Here is a 22,084-nt window from a genome sequence, read left to right on the forward strand (position 1 = left end):
CAAAATAAAATATTTGTTAGTATGTTAGTAAAAACTAACAATGAAATAAAAAATACATATTAATCAGGCACATGATATAACATTCTTTTGAATGTGTTATTATATATTGACTTGATTACTGTTACATATTCAACAAATTTACTATGAATATCTTAGTAACATGGATCTTCAAATTATAAGTCTGTTGTTTTGGGTTTGTTTTGTTTTGTTTTTTTACTTGTGGATCCGGTTAAATTTCCTGTACACTCTTGGGGATCCACATAAACCCAAGTTAGAATCCCTGCTCTAAACCTTTAACATGAAAAAAGCTTGTATATAAACCAACACATCTATGATATCTTGGTGTTTCCCATCAATATTCTTCATTCTGGTAAAAAATGATGAAATATTTAGAAAAAGTGTTGTTACAGGAAAAACGGCTGCCCCCCCTTTTCCTGTAGATAAGAACATTAAATAAGTGGAAAATGAGATTAGGATAAGCCGAGACTTGAACCTTGTAAGCAAGGTTCAGAAATAGATTTAGAATTTGGAATGTTAGAATTTAGCTATATTGTTTAGTTAAATTCCATATAAAATAGTTCGATATTGTTTGTATTGTAAAAAGAATTGATTGTTCGTTCTTTTATGAAAACTGGATTATAAATGTCAGCTAAAAAGAATGAACAATACAAATTAAAAATATATTGTAAAAAATAAGTTAGGTTAAAAAATAGGTTAGTTGAAAATTCTTTGTTTGCAGAAGTGTGTTTTGGATAAACGTACGCTTAGCCACGTGAGTTGGTCACATTTTGGAACCAAACATATGACGTCATAGCAAAAAAGGAATTCTATATATAGGAGCTAGTTTTAGTCAGATCAGGGTAGTCGGGTAGTCAAGTTCGAGCAGTCAGCAGAGACGAAGGGGTAGAAGTTTAACCATGTAGAACAAATGTGAATTCCTAACGTCATCATCATTCGACCGGTCCAATGATATAAAAAAAATCACCATTGATATTTGTAACTGTTTGTCTTTGTGTTATCATTCCACAAATTGAAGGTAATGCGATAATCATCTTATTATGAACATTGCGTAACCCTTACAAGAATATCTCTCCTCCTCCTCCTCCTCCTCTCTATATGTGCTAAAAGAAATATAAGAACTGTGCATCTATCACCCTACCACCCTCGCTATATGTGTTAAAAAGAAACATCACAGAACTGTATAAATGTCTCTCCTCATCATCATTGTTATATATATATATATATATATATATATATATATATATATTTATTTGTGTGTCCCCGCCGCCTCTCTTCAATATCAATGTCCCCTATGCAGCAGTGTTTTAAAATTTGAAAAAAAAAAGAAGTTATGTTGTCAATTTCTTTGAACAATGTCTAAATTAATATTTTCTAACTAGACATAGATATCGTCATTATTACACTTATATGTATATACTAGAAGATTATCTGACGTTGCCCATATTAAACATAACATTAAATTTCTTTAAAAAACATTATATAAAAAAATGAAAAGAAACTAAGACATGTGCATGCGAGTATTATGTTTTTTTCCTAAGCAGTTCTTGTAAGTAAAAATAAAAATACTCAAGCTGACATCAAAACCTAAAGACAGTGAGTCAAGTATAACCATTCGACCAGGTTGACACAATTTTTAAAAAGCGTTTTAAATCTGATGACCCCCCCCCCACATACCAATTTTTCAGTTTTGACCCCTATAGCAGCCCATTTTTTTCCGGATGAAAACCGATTAAAAAGTTTTCACATGTCTCATTACCTTATATACCAAATTTTAAGTCTTAATTTAATAAATTTTAAGTTTTAAGATAAAAAATTTAATAAATTTTAAGTTTTAAGATTAAAAATTTGTTGAGTATATAGGTTGAGAAGTGTTCTCACCACACACACATTCTCACTAGATGCAATGATAAACAAAAATTTTATTTACTTAAAATTTTTACTCAAATTCAAACGCTTTATCAAAAAGAAGGTTTGCAAACTGGGAATTCGTTAATGTCACCAGCACTAGGAGACTCTCCTCCCCCTAGTGTTTCGGCGCAATGACATGGAATAAAAAGCATAGGTTTATATCAGAGCCTTCACTCTCCCAGATGGGTAACCTGGCAAGATCTACGGATCAATCACACTAAAAGGAGGTAGCCATGTGTCGGGGTTCCAAACCAGGTTTATTAACGCCCTTGCATGGTTGATAAGATAATACTTAAATAAAGTTCTGTTGTATTCTATCCAGACAGATACAGAATTCAGATACAGGTTTCATTTAATCATTTTAATACTTAAGTTCTGCACTCACTCATAGGCATAACCTTTTTTTTTCTGAGATTTCTTGTATTGCTTGTTCATGAGGCAAAATCGACTGAAACCTTTTGGTCTTTTTTTTTTTCTTATCAAATCGGTACTTGTACAGTTTAATCAAGACTTTAAAAAATGAAAATATCGAAAAAAGGTTATATTGTACGGATCCGTTTTGGACTGAAGATCTCCGGAAGAAAATTTCATTTAATTTGATTGAGTTTTTTTTTTTTTTTTACAGCGGAAAAACACGTTCTTATGAGGGAGCATTGAAGACAGCCATTATGGAATTTGTTAAACATGCCACGCGGAGATAACTCCAGTTAAAGCGCCGACACTCCCTCCCCATCTTTAATACTACCTTTTCTTCCTAAAAATCGAACCTTTTGCTCTGTATCATAAATCGTTTTTTCGCTGTAAAAAAAAAAAAAAAAAAAAAAAAAAAAACTCCTTGATGAAATTAAGTGAAATTTTTTTTTCGGAGAACTTCGTTCCATAACGGATACGTGCAATATAACCTTTTTCCGATATTTTCATTTTTTTAATGTCTTGATTAAACTCTACAAGTACCATCAAATCTTTCTACAATTTATACATTAGATCCATTGCTTTTTCTGCTTCTCATGAAGTCAGTTCTCTCTATCGCTCCAAACATTTTCTTACAACTGAGGCTATTCTCTATCTCTACAAATTAATTATCCGAATCAGATCTTGTATGAAGTATTTGTTGTCATAGTTGGGCTGATAAATCCTTTGAGGGTTCTTAACAAAGGGCAGACGCATATTTGTAATTTGGTTAGCCCTACACTTTTTTCTTCTCTGCATCCTCTCTCTCTCTCAGATATAATATTGCTAGTCTCAGTCTCTTCTATAAGTACTATTATGGTGTGTGTTTCTTACCCGTTTCTTTTGTGCCGATTTGTTTGTCCGGTGATCTGCTTCAATTAATTTATTTTAGACTTTGTTATAATATAGTTTCTTATTCCAGTAGCCTCTTTCCAAGAATTATAGGATTGTGAAACTCCCCTCCTGCTGACTGTTTCACTCCTACTTATAACTTTGATCTTTTCCAGCTAGGGTCAATAATCATCTATCCTTGTGATTATCATCTTTCATTTTCTTTTTAGCTTTTTATCAAGTGGCTTCATGTCGTCTGGAGCAACTTCCATAAAATCATATATATATATATATATATATATATATATATATATATATACTAGATATCCAGGCTAAATAGAGCACACCCAAAGGAACAGATCAACCAGAGGTCAAATAGGCCTTTGTCCGGTAAGTGCATGTTCATTGGCTAATAGGAAGGGCGCGGTGGATACTAAAAAGCTGATTGGCTAACTAAAATCTCAATAGAAGGTGCGTATATAAAAAGGACAGTCAACCACAAAATTCGCGCATAAGCCTGAAGAATCCTAGAGTGGATGAAACACGGAATATTCAGTGTAGCTTAATCGCCATATATATTTTATAACTTACTAACTAGTTCTACCTACATATTGAGCACTTTTGAAGTAAATACTTAAACTTTACGCATAAATTTATACTTTCGTATATTAATTTTATGTGAGTAAATGAAGTAGTTATATATATGTGTGCACAGTCCATTTATGAAAATAAGAACATGCTCCAAAAAAGTTTTTATTTTTATTATTATTTTTTTTTTTAGATTTTTAAAAATAATTAAAATTTTAAATAATTTTTTTAACGTTCAGAAAACAATTATGTTTAAATACCTAAGTTTGACTCCTTCTCTATTAACTTGAAAGTGATAAATTTTATTTATTTTGTTAACTCATTCCTAATTTATTTAAATTAGTAAATGGACTTTTCAATCATAAAACTTTTTATTCTTGTAAAGGCAAATAAAATAAGAATTTTTCCTTAAAATTGAAGTTTTATTACAAATATTTGTACAAGTATTTAAGGATATCTGTAAAAAAATAATAATTACTCTATTTTTGGCACCTTTTTTTTTTTTTTTAAATTTTTATGGGAATGTGAAAACAAAATAAAAATAAACTTAACTTTTTTTAAAGGTTAATAACCAAAAACCAAAATTAAAAAAAAACATTCTGTTTTTAATAGGATTCTTAAAGTAAAAATACAATACCACATAAAATAAAATTTATGTCCTTGAATTTTAGGTTTACATCAAAACAAATATTTGATTAAGTGTAACTTAAAAAAAAAAAAAAAAAAAAAATCTTATGTTACGTTTTCATGAAAAAACGCACTCAAGTGAAATTATTTCATAATATTCATAATGCGTGTGTGTGTGTGTGTGTGTGTGTGTGTCTAACGAGAGATTTGCTTTCGTCTGGCCTCGAAACAAGGGAAATAACTCGTGATTTCAGTTAGTTCCCTTTTATTGGAACTAGTAGAAATGAATACCAGTCTATTTTGCTGCATCTAATGACTTTCCACTCACTCTACTGAGTCTATAGTAATTCTCTCAAGTTGTAATTATTTCAGTTTTAATATAGTTCGTTCTTACATAGTGCGCATTATTATCTCCCGTAAGTTTATTTCTTCTCAAAAATTGAGTACCAAATTTCCATGTACGCTGAAAGTCACCAGAGTTCAGAATTACAATAAAATAATTTGCATTGTGTCCTTGACTCTAGTTTTTGTTCATCTATCTCCAAGCTACGGTCAAATGGAGAGAGCATGGGTTTGAAGTGCAATGTGAAGTGCGGTCAGAGAAAAAACGAGATTGGTTCTAATACCCACCACCTTTTTTGCCATGATTTCTCATATTTAGACTAATATAATAGAGAATTGTGTTCTTAATCTACAAGAGATCAAGAAAATCTACAAGCAAACATACCAAACATAGATTTAGGCACAGATAGAAAGTGGGGGAAAATGTTGATAGTGGTTGTTGATAGTCAAGTGATTTTTGTGAAAGTTTGACAATATCAACAAACAAAACATCAACACGCTTTAAAAACAAAACTAAGATTGTATAATGCATAACATTCATATGTATCTGCTTAGGAGGTTCCAACATTTGAAAAGTGAAATCGTCCAAGATGAGAATAATAGTCCAGATAATCCAAATAATTAATCCTCATCTAAAAAATGTTGAAGCAAATTTTTTTTTTTTTAAACTGATTTCTTTTTAATTATCCATAATAAACGGAAAAGCACTGATAGACTTTTTGTAATTTTGATAATCTCTTACAAAAACTTATTCTGTTACATTCTAATCATTTAAAATTAAGTCAAAGTGTATTCGAATTAGGAAAGGGTAATGCGAAAACACTTGAAACGATTTGATAGGCAATGAACAGCAATTAAATGGGAAATTCGTACACAAGGTAACACAATCCATATTCTTGTTGTTGAGGAAGTGACACTTGAAGCAAAACTTTTAATGTTTTGCACACAAGAAAAAAAAACTAAGTATTCCTTCTGGGAGCCATGAAAACTTGTGTATATAATTGCATATATGTTTGTATGTGTATTTATAAACATACATACACACACATCGAGTGTGTGTGTGTGTGTGTTTGCATACTTAATTTACAAGTGGCAATCTAAAAAGAGTTCTTTGAATGCGAAAAACTGTGTGTAAAATAACATAATTTTAGTGCATATATCCAAATAAGTGTGTGTGTGATAAAAATGAAAAAGAGAGAAGGAATATGAAAGGAGTATCCAAAAGTGAAAAAAATCAAGTACAAACTAAAGAAGAGATGAAAAGAGAATGATAGAAAAACTGAGAGAGAAAAAAAATATATATATATATATATATACATATATATATATATATATATATATATATATATATATATATATATATATATATATAGAACCAGGTGCCAAATATAATAATGCATGAAAGTATGAGATTTAATAGTGTGTGTGTGTATATATATCTTTCAAACATGATAATGTTTGAATATATGGTTAAATGGCAGTTTTCGTCATTTACAACTGCTTTAAAGCTTTGCCGCTCACAAATTTTCGACCAAATTTCAAATTATGACAGTTATATTGTGAAAAAAAAATTTTCAATTTTCGTTCAGTAAAACAAAAGTTATGAATTTTCTGGTGTTCAAAATCGTAAAAATATGTAAGGTGAACAACGCTTTTTATGAGTGGTTTCCATAGCAACCACATCGGTTCAGCAACTATTGTTGCTACTAATCCACTGCTGTCGTGAAAAGAGAAGTAACAAGTGAAACAGAGAGAATGAAAGCATGAAAGGGAGATAATTGGGGGGGTTTATTGAAAGCAGATGAGTGCCATACATTGTTATTACATATGTGTTTATGGGGGCAAAAAAGAAGACTGAAATCAGACAAAGAACAAGTGAATTTATTGGAAGCCTGGGAAAATCATGGATTACAAATAGAAAAATTCGAGCATGAAAAGTAATATGGTTAAGCTTAAACATGGAAAAGTAAAGGACCAGTTGTTAAAACTAGAAAAGAAAAGCACAAGATATTCTAATAAAAAATATAATAAATTTATAACTTAAAATACTGCAGCATTAAGATTTTTTTAATTCAATTTATAACATAATATAATCAATTTTTATTTTTATTACTTATTTTGATCGAACTATTGTTCTTGTCTTGAGTGTTATTTGTGCAACGTTTCAGTCAATGTAATCTTTGACCATCGTCAGGCATGTTGGTTGCCATCTTGGAAAGGAAACGAAAAATGTCACTGGCTCCATAGATGGTTTCGTATTCTTGGAGTTGTTTTTGAAAAAATGATTTCAGAGCCACATATGAAATCTGAAGAGGTTGCAGCATTGAATTTAATGATTATTTGCTTTTGCCAGAACTTTATCAAAACAGAGTTGATAAAGATTTATTGCACAAACTGAATTCAAGTCATTCAACAATTTACTTAGATTCCTTTTATTGGGTGGTGTTGGGGGAGTGGTAGTAATTGATGAAAATTTTTATTTTATAAAATCATTGTCTTGGTGAGAAGGGAGGAGAGCAACAAGCAGATTAAACCACAACTTTAAAAGAAAAACAGACTTTTATTTGTTCAAAAGATATGTTTTAATACAAGTTGGGATTGCAGTAGACATGAGCTGCTACTGTCTAGTACAATTTTTTAATGGAAATCACTTCAGACAAGGCATGGAGCCACTTGATGTACGATAAACAAAAACATAAAATGATTATTGCAAAGATAGGAAATACCTATTGGCCTTGGTTTTGAAAAAAAAAAAACAAGGCTATAAATAGGAGGAAAACAGTCAGCAGAAATAGAGTTCCACAAGCCTGCAGTTCTTAGAAACTACTGGAATAGGAAGCTGTATTACAATAAAGTATCAAAATGGCAAACTGATGGAAACCCCTAGACCAACAAGTTTAGCAAGCTGGAACAAAGGTACTAGGGATAGATCAGACAATTCTGAATAACATATGCCATAATAATATTTATAGAAAAGACTGAGACTAGCAACATTACGTCTGTGAGAGAGAGAGGTTGCAGAGAATCGATTTGTAGAGATAGAGAATAGCTTCATGTGTGAGAAAGTGTTCAGGGCAATAGAACTGACGAGTCTAATATATGAACCTCCAAGAAAGATTTGATGAGAAAGAAAGACCAAAAAATTTCAGAGTCGATTTCTCCTAAAGAATCTCCAGAAGAAAGGAGATAAGCCTACGATTAATTGCAGAATACATTTCCTATTAACGATGAGTGCTTGAACACTTATTTGACAAAAAAAGATTCAAGAAGTGTTGTTCCTGCATAATTATGCATGGTTTCATATAACAAAGAATACATTGAAATGTGTTGAAAACCTTGGATGAGATAAATAAAATCTCAAACATTCATTATTCACTTAATCTTGAAACACTTAATCACCATTTATTCCAAGGTTTATAGAATTACTAGATTACCCGTGACCCGTTGGGTCAGTATGTTATATTAGCTATGGAATTTATGCATGAGCGTGACACTTGTGACATAAAGAAAATAGTTGGGGTTTTTTGACATAACAGAAACATTTCTATGAAAGTATATCAAAATGAAAAATCACGGACGGATCACTCAAACATGAAAAAAAAAAAATCCTCTCTATTTGTGTAAAGTTACCTATTTTTCCAAATAATCGCTCAAAAAGCGAAAATTAAACATGATTTTCCTACAAATCGAACGCCGACAAAAGTCATTTAGCAGCAAAAACGCACATGAACCTACCGATGAGAAATATAAGAATGAAAAACCCATATTGGAATCCTTCAACCAAGTTATAGAAACTTAAAATCTAAAAAAAAAAATAAATAATTAATAAAACCTGAAGCAAAAAAATAAAACCTAAATAAATAAAATAAAACTAATATTGAAACAGATTAGTAAATGTGTCAACAAATTCCCCGTTCTCACACAACTATTTTGTATCTAGAAATGTAAACAAAAAATAAAAAAAGAAGGCAGGAAAAGGGACGAATAGAGAATAGTAGTAGTAGTAATAGTCTTGGCTTTACTACAATTGTCCTTATGTTTGTCAATGGGTTAAAGTTGTTTAGTTGTAAGAAAATAGCGACAATATAGTTGCAAAACACCCCCACTCTTCCCATGTTAAATAATAATTTCGAAATAATAATGTTAATATTTCAGTGTGCAGGTCAAAATCTGCAAAAGAAGCAATTTGTGTTTATTTGTTTATGTTGTCATGGGTTAATGTTCATGCGCGCATGCGCAACCGGATGTCGTAAATTGGAAAGTGGGTTACATCACTCATTACAAGGTCATTTGAGTTTTATAATTATAGATAGATTTGGACAAATTTATCCTTAAAGACACCCAAACTAACTTTTTAAATATTTTTCCTCTCAAAACTAAAACAGTACTGCAGCAATGGCATTGAAAAATGCTTACAAATCATTTTAAAGTTATTAATAATCATAAATTTATCAATAATCATAAATTTATCAATAATCATAAATTTATCAATAATCATAAATTTATCAATAATCATAAAGTTATCAATAATCATAAAGTTATCAATAATCATAAAGTTATCAATAATCATAAATTTATTAATAATCATAAATTTATTAATAATCATAAATTTATTAATAATCATAAATTTATTAATAATCATAAATTTATTAATAATCATAAAGTTATTAATAATCATAAAGTTATTAATAATCATAAATTTATTAATAATCATAAATTTATTAATAATCATAAATTTATTAATAATCATAAATTTATTAATAATCATAAAGTTATTAATAATCATAAAGTTATTAATAATCATAAATTTATCAATAATCATAAATTTATCAATAATCATAAATTTATCAATAATCATAAATTTATCAATAATCATAAATTTATTAATAATCATAAATTTATTAATAATCATAAATTTATTAATAATCATAAATTTATTAATAATCATAAAGTTATTAATAATCATAAAGTTATTAATAATCATAAATTTATCAATAATCATAAATTTATCAATAATCATAAATTTATCAATAATCATAAATTTATCAATAATCATAAATTTATTAATAATCATAAATTTATTAATAATCATAAATTTATTAATAATCATAAATTTATTAATAATCATAAAGTTATTAATAATCATAAATTTATCAATAATCATAAATTTATCAATAATCATAAATTTATTAATAATCATAAATTTATCAATAATCATAAATTTATCAATAATCATAAATTTATTAATAATCATAAATTTATTAATAATCATAAATTTATTAATAATCATAAAGTTATTAATAATCATAAAGTTATTAATAATCATAAATTTATCAATAATCATAAATTTATTAATAATCATAAATTTATCAATAATCATAAATTTATCAATAATCATAAATTTATCAATAATCATAAATTTATTAATAATCATAAATTTATTAATAATCATAAATTTATCAATAATCATAAATTTATTAATAATCATAAATTTATTAATAATCATAAAGTTATTAATAATCATAAAGTTATTAATAATCATAAATTTATTAATAATCATAAATTTATTAATAATCATAAAGTTATTAATAATCATAAATTTATCTTAATGATTAAATTCTAATAAAATATAATATTCGGATATCTTTTAAAACAGGAGCATGGATTGCTCAGCCCCCAGGATCAAGTCCGGGGGCATCATGGTTCACCACACATAGCTCACATTGGTAGGATTGGTTTTATCCCTCTACTAGGTGTTGTCAGCATATTATACAGCACCCAGCTGAACAGACATACATGCTGTACATAATATACAGTAGAACCCCGAGATACGGTGGACCAAGGACACGTTTTTTTCAGGTTACGATGTGGAATACAATGTTTTTCCAGTCACTGGTTACGATATTTGCCCTGCCTTATGGTATTATTTATAATGTTATGTGTATTATATACTGTACTATATTTTGTTACTAATTTTTAATATGTACTGTATAAAATTGTTACTAATTTTTAATATGTACTGTATAAAATTTTGCTTAGGCCCCGCCATATGGCTATTTCACCTTACGATTCCAACCCTGGAATGGATTAATGCCATATCCCGGGGTTCTACTGTAATATATATATAACAATCATTATGCAACCAAACATAACCGGAAATGTGATAATGCAAGTCATTTTAATTATTCCTATAAGATCCTCTACCCCCTCCCGGCAACTAAAAAAATGTCTTAATAGTAATAATAAGTCGTTATTATCATCATCGATTATTTTCTTTTTATTTAATAAGTAGCAACATATTTATTGGTCATTTTAATAACTCAATTTAATACAAATTATGCATAAAAATTATTATAAGAAAAAAAAGGATAACTAATTTATGCATGCCTCAATCATCTTGATAATATTAATGATAGAAATAAAGAAAAAGATGTTTTGAAAAAAATAAATAACTACTCACAAAGGAAAGATACAAAATTTACTTAGAAGTCAAAAAATAAAAATACTTATATCAATCATCTCCTTCACAACTCAAATTATGGAACTTGAAAAATCTTCAGATTGATAAAAACACAAAAGAAAATATTCATAATAAAGAAACCTTTTTTCATAACATCATTCACATGTGGAATCATATTATCAAATATTTAAAGTCTTTCTTTCTCTTCGAAAGTAAGCATTGATTTTTCAATATCTTAGATTAAGAATGTTTTAAACAAAAAGATATGAGGGATTTGTGCATTTTATTTTGATGTTACCTGGTATGGTATGCTTTAATTGGCTATTTTTATTTTTATTAAACAAGCTTCTAAATTGTACAAATAAATCATCTCCTCAACTTTGCGGTAAATCTTTGTTTCCAATGTAACACAGACATTTATCAAACCCTCCATCTTTGTTTTCCAGTCAATAATCTACAACAACAAGCAAGGGAGTTCACTCTAAAAACTAAAAGGACAGAACTCTTTATCTTAATACAAAGCGAAACAACAATATCTTCGGGCTGCATCAGTAGTGAAATACGATACACATTTTATGTTTTTAATATTAGAAATTTATTTCTAACAGTAAAGAGTGTGCATTAAGCTACTTTCTTTGCTGATGTTACTGTTAGCATGGATAAACAATTATTTAGTCCATGGGGTTGAAAATAAACAAAGAATACAACTTGAGTCTCATTTTTCACAATTTTCTAAATATGTAATCCATATTTATTTGAAATCAGTTTTTTTTAAATTCATAATGTGATATGTCGTTCATAAGAAATGCTCCCACATGAGAACATGCACTTAAAAATGGTTGATGTTATTAACATGAAATCTCCAGGAATTCAGTCTACTACACAAAACGTTTAAATTTGAAAATATGAATTTCAAATTCAAATGGAATGTAATATCATTTCAATGGTTCCCAATACCCCTCCATACATCTAAAGTTAAATTTTAAATAAAAAAAAAGAGAATAAAGAACCATGCAATCAAGAGACCAAGTCGATCTTGGATATAGCTCGAAGTAACAAAAACAAGCCGCATTCAAATATAATTCTTGGAATGGTAAAGCAAAAATTGAACCGGAATCACAGAACACAAAAAAAAGAAAAAAAAAAAAAAAAAAACTGTCATAGACAACTGACCTGATTTCTAGCTTGAGCAGCTAACAGCACTTCATAGTCATTATAACAGCTGCTTCATCAGGCCAGTAATTTTACATGCCCCCACCCTAAAAACAATCACATACATACAATGGCACCACTAGATATGATATTACACAGCGTTGTCATGAATGGTCCGGAAGGATTAAAAGACCAAAGAGAGAGAGAGAGAGAGAGAGAGAGAGAGACAACCAGTTCTCCACCAGATGCATGTGCTAAGTACTGGAATCTTGGTGAGGCTTATTGCCACTCAAATTTGAGAGTCACTGTCAGGGAGAAATTAATCATAAACGGCTGTTGTGATAATGTAAAATGATTTGCAACGGGCATCAAAAAAAGGCAAAGAGTGATACAAATTTGGGGAGACTTGTTACTTAAATTTCAGGGAACAGCACCTGTTATCGCCAGTGTCCATTCTCTGATAATGATTCATGCAAGAACTCCTAGTGAGTAAATAATAATGAAATTAAAAAATGCTTAATTTCCACAAGTGTTGGATAGAATTGCAAATTTAGCACCCTTGAGATGTAATTAAATTTATACAAATTATAATGCTTAAATAAAGCTGTAGTAGCCCTATCAGGGAGCTAGACTAAAACCACCGACCATTTGAGCATCTTGTTAGCCAATTATTTATAATTAGCATGGCTACGAAATGTTGCCCGGGAGCAAAATAGATGAGTTAAGGGACTTATAAAGAATACGAATGGTGCTGAAATATTAACATTATTGTTTAGAAACCCATTATTAACATGGGAAGGGGCTTTCTTTTTTTTTTTTCTTTTAACTTTTCTGTACTTTCACCTAACAAATTAATAAAGATACTGTAAAAATTGAATTTAACTTGAGAACTGAAAAAAATACTGAACAATCTGTATTTTGTAAAAGTAATAATTTAAAAAGTGTGTGTACCATTTTTCTCTCTATGACCCCCAGTCAAGAATTTCCTGTCTTGTGAAAGAGAACACAAAAGATACACTTTGACTCTAATCTAAAAGCCACAAACAAATATTTTAAAGTTTCAGATCAAAGATTGAGGAGAAAAAGATTTATGAAATATGCTGTAAATGTTGACTAATTTTGTTCCTGTGACCCCCACAGAATGAATATTGCAAAAGAAGTGTCTATGTTTTGTCTAAGGCAATGCTGAAAAAGAACATATCAGCTTTGGGAGGGTGTTGGGGGAGTTTTTCTTCTAGGTTGGCACATACAATAAAAATAATTTATACAATAGACGATCAGGCTTTTTAGTGTTTCGAATGGCCGATATAATATGTAATATGCCTCTATATCTATTCTGAATAAGAGTTGTCAAAGGATGTAAAATCGACAGTGGTAATAGTATGCATTGCAGCAAATGACAGTAAATAAAATGGAGAGAAAAAATAATGTCCATAAATAATAAATAGTGTCCATAAATAATAAATAGTGTCCCTAAATAATAAATAGTGTACCTAAATAATAAATAGTGTACCTAAATAATAAATAGTGTACCTAAATAATAAATAGTGTACCTAAATAATAGTGTCCCTAAATAAAAACTAATGTCCATAAATAATAATGGAGAGAAATAAAGAATGTAAATAAAATGGAATGAAATAAATAATGTAGCAATACACATGAAAAAATTGAAATGGCTTAAAATATCTCAATAATGGCATACATACAAAGAGCTTGATGAGCTAAGAAACAATCTTTTTAAATTTTTTAAATCCAATTAAAAATAAGTTATGATTATTTCTGTGCTTTGCATTTTTAAATATTTTCCTCCTTTCAGACCATATGCGTTTTGTCACATTTTTTACTTTTTCAGTAAAAATGCTATATCTTTGTTAAAACAGAAAGTTAAGCAATGAAATTTACCATATAAATGTATTTTTGTGCAAGGAACCAGAATATGCCACTGAAAATCTCCAGAAATTAATAGTTTCCAAATAATCTACAGTAAATGCACATAAATATGCTGCAATTCCTTAAAAATACCATGCATCCATGAAAAGAAAAGAAGTTAGAGAATTCAAAGTTGAATTGTAATGCATTTTATGTACAAAAAGATGAAATCTAAATCTAGGACTATTTAAAAATTAATATATTGCAATATTTCTTTGGTATTATTGTAGATTAACACCATCCGTTACCCCCATTCCATCTGACCATCTCTCCAAAATATGATTCTACTTTTTAGGCAATTACATGTGAACATCCTGAAAAACTTTAATGAAAGATAAACAAAAATTATTTTAGAATTTAATGGAAAATGATTCATTTTGGGTTATTCTAGCATTTTAGGGCAGTTAACCATTTTTTATATGGGAGATAAATCGTTTGTTTATTTTTTTAAAGACAATTATGTGTAGTTTTAAGAAGGTCTTTATGCAATTATGATAGGATGGGGAGGCTTGCCACTCTGACTTTGGGTTAGGGCTAAGGGAAGTTATGTGTGAACATCCCTAAGACTTGACAAACAAAACAAAAACAATTTTAGAATGTAGAATGGGGGTTTATTTTGCATAAATTTAATGCCGAATAATACACCATGCAGATGCCATTCTAGCGTTTTAGGACAGTTAATCAATTCATTTTTATGGGGATAAATCATGTGCATTTTAAAGAAGCATCTATTTTTTGTTTCTGTTTTTGTATTTTTTTTAGACACTTATATGTAGTGTACAGAGAAACTTTGCTTGATGGGGAGCTTGTCACTTGTCACTTAGCATTATCGTTAGGGCTAAAGAAGATTGTAGGAGGAGGCTTGCCACTCAGGCATAGGGTTAGAGGTAGAATTAAGGGAGATTTTTTTTTTATATAAAGGGATGTTTGACACTCCTATTTACGGTTACTGCTTCATAATTATTGGCTTTTGAAAATGTTATGGCTTAGATTTTGAACATCAAATTACTTTTGAATATGCAAACTTAGGTGAATGAGGGCGTGAAATTTTACAAGAATTAAGACAAACAAACAAAAATAAAGTTTATTTAAAACGAGTGACGTCACTAACAGAATACATGACGTTTCAGAAAAATATCAAGTATTTTTACCCACCTATTAAAATTTGCTAAAGCTGAAAAATCGTTCACAAATTTTGAATGAATTTGATTTTTGTTTTTTCAATTACATTTCATGTCCTTTTTTTCTACCAAGCGACACATTAATTCGTTTTTAAACTTTAGCGTTTAAAATGTTTATTTCTTAATTTCACTAGAAACTGAGCATCCCTACAAATATTGATTTTTTTTTTTTTTTTTTTTGCATTTTTTATATAATGTTGTAGATTAGTGTCCATTGGATAATAATCTGAAAAAATTTTAAAAAGATGAAAAAAGTATGGGGGCAGGGGGTATCGCTCATACACGTGAACCAAAAAAATCATTTTACATTTTCAGTTGTTCAAAGCAAAACACAGTTTAAGTCACGGTTAAAAATTAATGAAATGGATAAAAGTGCACACAAGTTACATATTTACAAAGCTTATTTTCTTGTCTTTTCAACCATATAAATATTTTTTTAAATTTGACCTGAAATGTTGTGAGAAATTGCAAGTTGAGATTGCTTTAATAATTATATATTCTGATAACACAATATCTCTAACTAAACATGTAAGAACAATTTTTAGCACTTCTACACTATTGGGACGAAATTTCGGAAATCGTAATACAGAATTTCACATGAAAACAATGGTATCTACGAATTCCTTGTATTTTTAAGATGATTATAAAACTACGAAAATCGATAAGGTAGAAAATTATTTATTAAAGAAATAGAATTTTAAGAACATGTAAGACACAGGAGAGTTCACAAGGGAGGTAATTTCCTCCTGATAATTCTTGGAAAACTAAAAAAAAGTTTTTGGAATTTTCCAAACTGACCTGAGGAAGTTAAATCAGTGTGATTTTTATTATTTTTGTTCAAATAAATTCTGTATTTTTTTTTTTTTTAATTTCTTGCATGTCCATGGACTTTTGGCAGGTTATCTGTATATATGTCATGTTTATTTTGTTATTTGTTTTTGCATTAGTCACATTAAACATTTAAAGTTACTTCCCCTGTTTATGGTTTTGTTTTGCTTTATTTTATAAAAACAAGATGGCTGCAATTTTTCACCTGCTAACACAATTAAAGTTTTGTTTTTTTTAATAATTCACTAATATTCAGTTAATTTCAACTTCATAATTTGGAAGCTACTATGGAATTTATTAGAATTGACAAAAAAAAAAAAGTAGAAACCATTTTTTTATCTGAAAACTCCATTTACACAATTTTGTCCTAATAGTGTAGAAGCGCCTATTTTTTATATTCATATTCTTCAATTTTTTTAAAAATCGTTCTGGAATAAAAAATTTAAAAAATGTGTTGTTTTCAACCATGCTATCGTTGCTGCTGCTAATACTACAAAATAGTTTTCCAGCAAAAGTCAATAGAAACAATTTTTTTTCTGGGTATCATCATTTTAAATTGCTAGCTACCACAAGAGAAAACAACATACAATTATACTTTTAATAGATAAAAACAGTAAAAAGATGGTTTTATTTACTAGTAGGTGTCCGCAGAAATTTTATTTTCAAAATTTTCAATACTCGTCATGAAGTATTTTTTTTAACACAATACAAAAATCGAGTGAACAAATGTATTTCCAGGCACCCCAAACTATTAAAAGTTTGGTCTCTTCTGGATTAGTTTCCAAATTTCATGACAAAATTCTTAATACAAACACAGCACGAGCATTTACAAATATGAGGAGAGTTATTACAAAACCTTAGCGAAAACGCTGTTTTATGATGTTCACATTTTTAACACTTTATTTGCTTAAAACTCTTAAAACTATCACTAATAGAACACAAGTTGCTAATTTATGAATAACTGAGGAAAATTGCAGTTTCCTATTTTTCCTAAATTTGTGGTACACATTATTATGAGACTATTTTCCTCCAGATTAAATTTTCTTAATTACATTCATTTTCAATATTCTCTTAATATTCTTCAGCATTCAACTGACAATCTATCCATCTCATTGATTTTTATCCTTGAGTAGCTTTTAGCCTTGATAAATGATGACTCATTAATAAAAAAGAAATGACTGTAATAGATCCACAAAGACTTGAACTCAGCATGACTGATTTCATAGTCTATGACAGTATACATTAGGCCAATCACACACACCCTTTTAGAGAAATCAAAATGTAGATTCCATGAACAAAACTTCTTTCTTAGATATGCATGCCTGTGGAACTCTCTTCCGTTTGCCTATTTCCCACCTGACTGCAACTTGGATGTCTTCAAGTCCAACATAAACAAATTCCTGATGAACCGCCCCCTTAAGTAAGACGCTATCAAATTTCCAATACTAACAATTACTAGGTTACTATCCCATTGATTACTGTACACGTAATAACCCTTATCCCCGAGTGGCTTCCGGGCCTTGATAAGTCGTGACCATCATGTGAAAAAAATTAGTATCTGAAAAGAGTTCAAACTGGTTACTAGAATAATGCCAGGCATATGGCCTATAAAAGCTGACTGAAAAAACTTCATCTTTTTTTGCTTTAGCCCCAACGATTCCATGGTGAACTTATTTTGTGAACTTATTTTGGTTTACAATCTCCTCCATGGCCATTATGATACCTCTCAAGACCTATTATTCACTCTTATACCAGAAAGAGATATATGCAAACACAACGAGAAACCATTTCACTATTGATTTTGATTGAACCAGAAGTAGGTCGTTTACTCAATTAGATTCCCTGGATTTTTTAATAGACTTTAAAGTAATAAATGTATCGACAACGCAACGATTCAAAGTGAATTTCGACAGATCCTGGGCTACTTTATCCTTTTCTGTGTAAATTTGTAAAACCCTTTCCCTAGATGACTACTGAAGTATGCTTCTTTTTTTTTTTTTTTTTTTTTTTTTTTTTTTTTTTTTTTTGCCAAATTAATCGACTTAAATTGAATTTCCCAAAACAGGTATGAATATATTTGATGGTTCTATGCACCACCATGCACCATATAGGGTTCAATTTCTATTGAGAATGTACTAGCAAAGAATTCTTCCCGACTTAGTGGAGATGAGGATGCCAATGTACTCATATCAAGTGTAGTTTTTATTACATTTTCACCCCAAACAAGGCACATTGCCACTTTGATGTATGGGGCTACTATCAGGGGCATAAGCTACAGGGGTACTATGTGGGGAGTTGGACAGCAAGATGTCGGTTCACATCACACTTGAACTTCTGCATGTCAGTACAGTTGGGGAAGCAGGAACCTGGAAGGGAATCCCAAAGTCTAGCGGTTCTGGGGAAGAAACTACTGGAGTACAAGGCTCTCTTACATCTAGAGATCTCAACTGTGAAGGGGTGGGATTTTGCTGCTTGTCAGGTTTGTCAGGGGTATTTACGTTGAGAGGGTACAAATTCTTGCAGCTCTTCGGAGCATTCATCATTAAAGTACTTGTAGAACAGGCAGAGGGATGCTACATTTCGTGGATGGGACAGAGGCTGAAGCTTAGATGACAGTTCAGGACCTATCAGGTTGGCGACTTTTTTTAACCTTGTCTAGGAGTGAGAGATTAGTAGCAGATGCACCAGCCCAAATATGACAATACTCCATACATGGGCGAATGGTGGCCTTATAGAGGTACAGGATACTTTCGGGCGTTAGTAGCTTTCTAGCACAGTAGAGAGAACCTATCTTTTTCGCAGCGGTTCTGGCAATGCTTTCAATGTAATTTTTCTAACTCATGTTTCCTGTGAACGTTAAGCCGAGGAGTTTAAAAGATGTACTTTCAGATAAAGAGTCTTGAGTCATTGCTATTGGTGGTATAGAAAGTTTCTTGTAGTCTTGGCATGAGTTACTGCTGGTTTAAGGGTTAGTAAATGACTAAAAATGTGTTAATATGTAGCAGTGACCATGACTTTTGTTCCTTGGCACTAGCCATTATTTCCTAGCTTGTAAAAGTAATGCAAGGAATGGCTGTTTGATTGAATAAAGATCAAATTGAGTAATTTAGTCAGATTGCTTGTCATAACTAGCCACTAAATTATATTGGGCAACTCTAATCTCCGTCTCATCGAAGTTAAGGATAAAGTGCCATGTTGCAAATCCACTTGGGTAAGCATAACACAGATTGCTCAACCACCTGAATCCCATCCTTAGAAATTACGGGTTCCTATCCATGACAGTACTTGTACAGTTTAATCAAGACATTAAAAATGAACATATCGAAAAAAGTTTAAATCATACGTATCCGTTATGGAATGAAATTCTCTGAAAAAAAATTTCACTTAATTTCATCAAGTAGTTTTTTTTTTACAGCGAAAAAACAATTTGTTATGATACCGAGCAAAAGGTTTGATTTTTAGGAAGAAAAGCTAGTATTAAAGATGGGGAGGGAATTATCTCACGTGACGTTTTTAAAATTCAAACAAAAATTTTTTTTAAATCCAAGATGTCTGCCGTCAACGTGCTGTCATAAAAACATGTTTTTCCGCTGTATATAAAAAAAAAATTTAAAAAACTACTCGATCAAATTAAGTGAAATTTTTTTTCAGATCTTCAGTTCAAAACGGATACGTACAATATAACCTTTTTTAGATATTTTCATTTTTTAATGTCTTGATTAAACTGTACAAGTACCTCCATGACTAACAAATGGCTCTGTCTGGAGATAAGGAGTGACTTATACCTCTGTAGAAGTGTAGTCTACATATTCTACAGTCCCAGTTGACAGGGGGATGGAAACAGTGTTACAAGGCTAATAAAAGTAAAACCAGTCTATTATCTACTCTCCATTTTGCAAAACAACTGGGGACTGCCTGTGAATTTAATATTCCCTCAACACTTTCTCCTTTGGAGGAAAACAGTTCAACCCATCTATGATGAATGCCATACAAAAAAAACAAAACAAAATCAGATTATCTCATCACACATACAAACAATGTATCAAAAAAAAAAAAAAAAAACTTACCAGAGGATTGAGGAGGAAATCTCAGCTTGTTCTTCGGTGGAGGAGGGGCCGTTTCCATGATTTCAGAATCCTCACTTTCTGACTCTGAACTTTCCATCTTTTTACCCAACTGCGCAGTTCCAGCACCCTTTGATAAGGAACAATAAAATATAACAATGAATAAAATAGTAAAATTTATAAAACATTCACAAATGAAACAATATAAGCACACATATTTGATAAGTATTTTTTTTTTTTTTTAAATCATACGAAAATGGTGTCTGAAAAACTTGTTCAAAATGAAGCACCTAATTAATGAAAAATTAATTATCTAAAGATTACACCTTTTTTTCAATTTTTTTATCAGCTTGTGCAAGCTGGGGATGGGACATCCTACTGGATGCCGGACATTCATCCGCTATTTCATATATTCCAACCGAGAGATCTTTTTAAAATTCTAACCGTCCCTTAAGTGCAATTGTTTACATCATTCTTGCACTCGGTTCACCAGGTATATTTTCCTGGTAGTTTTTTTTTTTTTTTTTTCATAAGTCCAGTTGCTCCTATAATTATTGAAATGATAGAGATCTTCCTAAAATTTCAGTATTTCACGTTGTATATAAAACCTTGGTAAATCGTTATTTCAGCTCTGTTCAATCGAGTATCATTGGAGACACTAACTTCTAAGGTTGTTTCAGATATGATAGAAGGTTCCTATCGCTCTTGGGATTTGTACACAACTGGCCAACTAGTAGATGGTCTGCAACAAAAAAAAAGAAGAAAACCAGTTTTCATCAAATGGAAATGGAATCATGTCGTCTTTTCTAGGGCGACAATTTTATCATTTCACCCTGTAGTTGTCCCCCAGCAGAACCTTACAGCTAGATGTCAGAGGGCTCACACCTAATTCTGTGTGGTAGAACCTGCACTTATTGTTATTACTGAGATTACTCATCTTTTTAAAAGCATTGTCCATCAAAAATTAAATTTGGGGAGCCATTACCATCCTCTCTTTTTTAGTCAGTCTATAGAGCTTTTTTATCTATACAACCCTAAATGAATTAACCCCTAAAATAATTGGCATGATGTTGGTTGGCCCATTATTCCAGTTTTTTGTAGTGGAAGTTCTTTATGTATTTTTGGTGACTCTTGGGTTATTTCTATAGCAGAGTTGTTTTCTGATTCTGTGTCATTGTTAAGGCAGTCTTGTCCAAAATGTTTGACCAGTTTCAAGATGGAGGTTGTTCTGCTGGCCCTTGTTTCATGATGTTGATGTACCATTTTGAGGTTTGGATTTTGGGAGATCATTCGATATTACCTGTGCTCACAAGAGTGGCACAATGCTGATGGTTAATTTGAGAACCCCATAATTCCTGTTCCTCTGTGCGGATACAGCCTAGGTAGACACTAGTTTCTGTATGTTATTCTGTACAGTGTCAATATTTTCCATGTTTAAGTGTCTAATCTGCTTATGTCCCTTTGTGGCGAGTCGACAATATCAAAGTTGTATGTTATCACAGGCATGGCTAGTTCGTTAATGCCAGTTACATTGTTTTTGTTTGTAAGTTCTGTTTTACAGATTTTCTTAACGCGGCATATATATTCACTGTCAATTTTTTCTTTCATCTTAGTATGTTGAATCATTCTCTTCTATGCCAAAATATTACTATTTTCCCTGTTCTTCTAGGTCCTTGATATTAATATGTTCATCAAGCTGTTTT

At 30.3% G+C, this 22,084-nt stretch overlaps 1 protein-coding gene across 1 annotated transcript in view; it reads right to left on the reverse strand.

Moving 5' to 3' along the window:
- The window catches only part of LOC145253731 (exosome complex component RRP45-like), a 285,110-nt gene that overhangs the window by 72,088 nt on the left and 190,938 nt on the right, over positions 1-22,084 (reverse strand). The window contains exon 12 of the mRNA XM_080112961.1: positions 20,385-20,511. Within this exon, the coding sequence (XP_079969087.1) occupies positions 20,385-20,511 (127 nt within the window). The remainder of the gene's footprint in view (positions 1-20,384; positions 20,512-22,084) is intronic.

Source organism: Euprymna scolopes, chromosome 3 (genome assembly GCF_053919585.1).
Source record: "Euprymna scolopes isolate OS-2025 chromosome 3, ASM5391958v1, whole genome shotgun sequence".
Classification (NCBI taxonomy): domain Eukaryota; kingdom Metazoa; phylum Mollusca; class Cephalopoda; order Sepiida; family Sepiolidae; genus Euprymna; species Euprymna scolopes.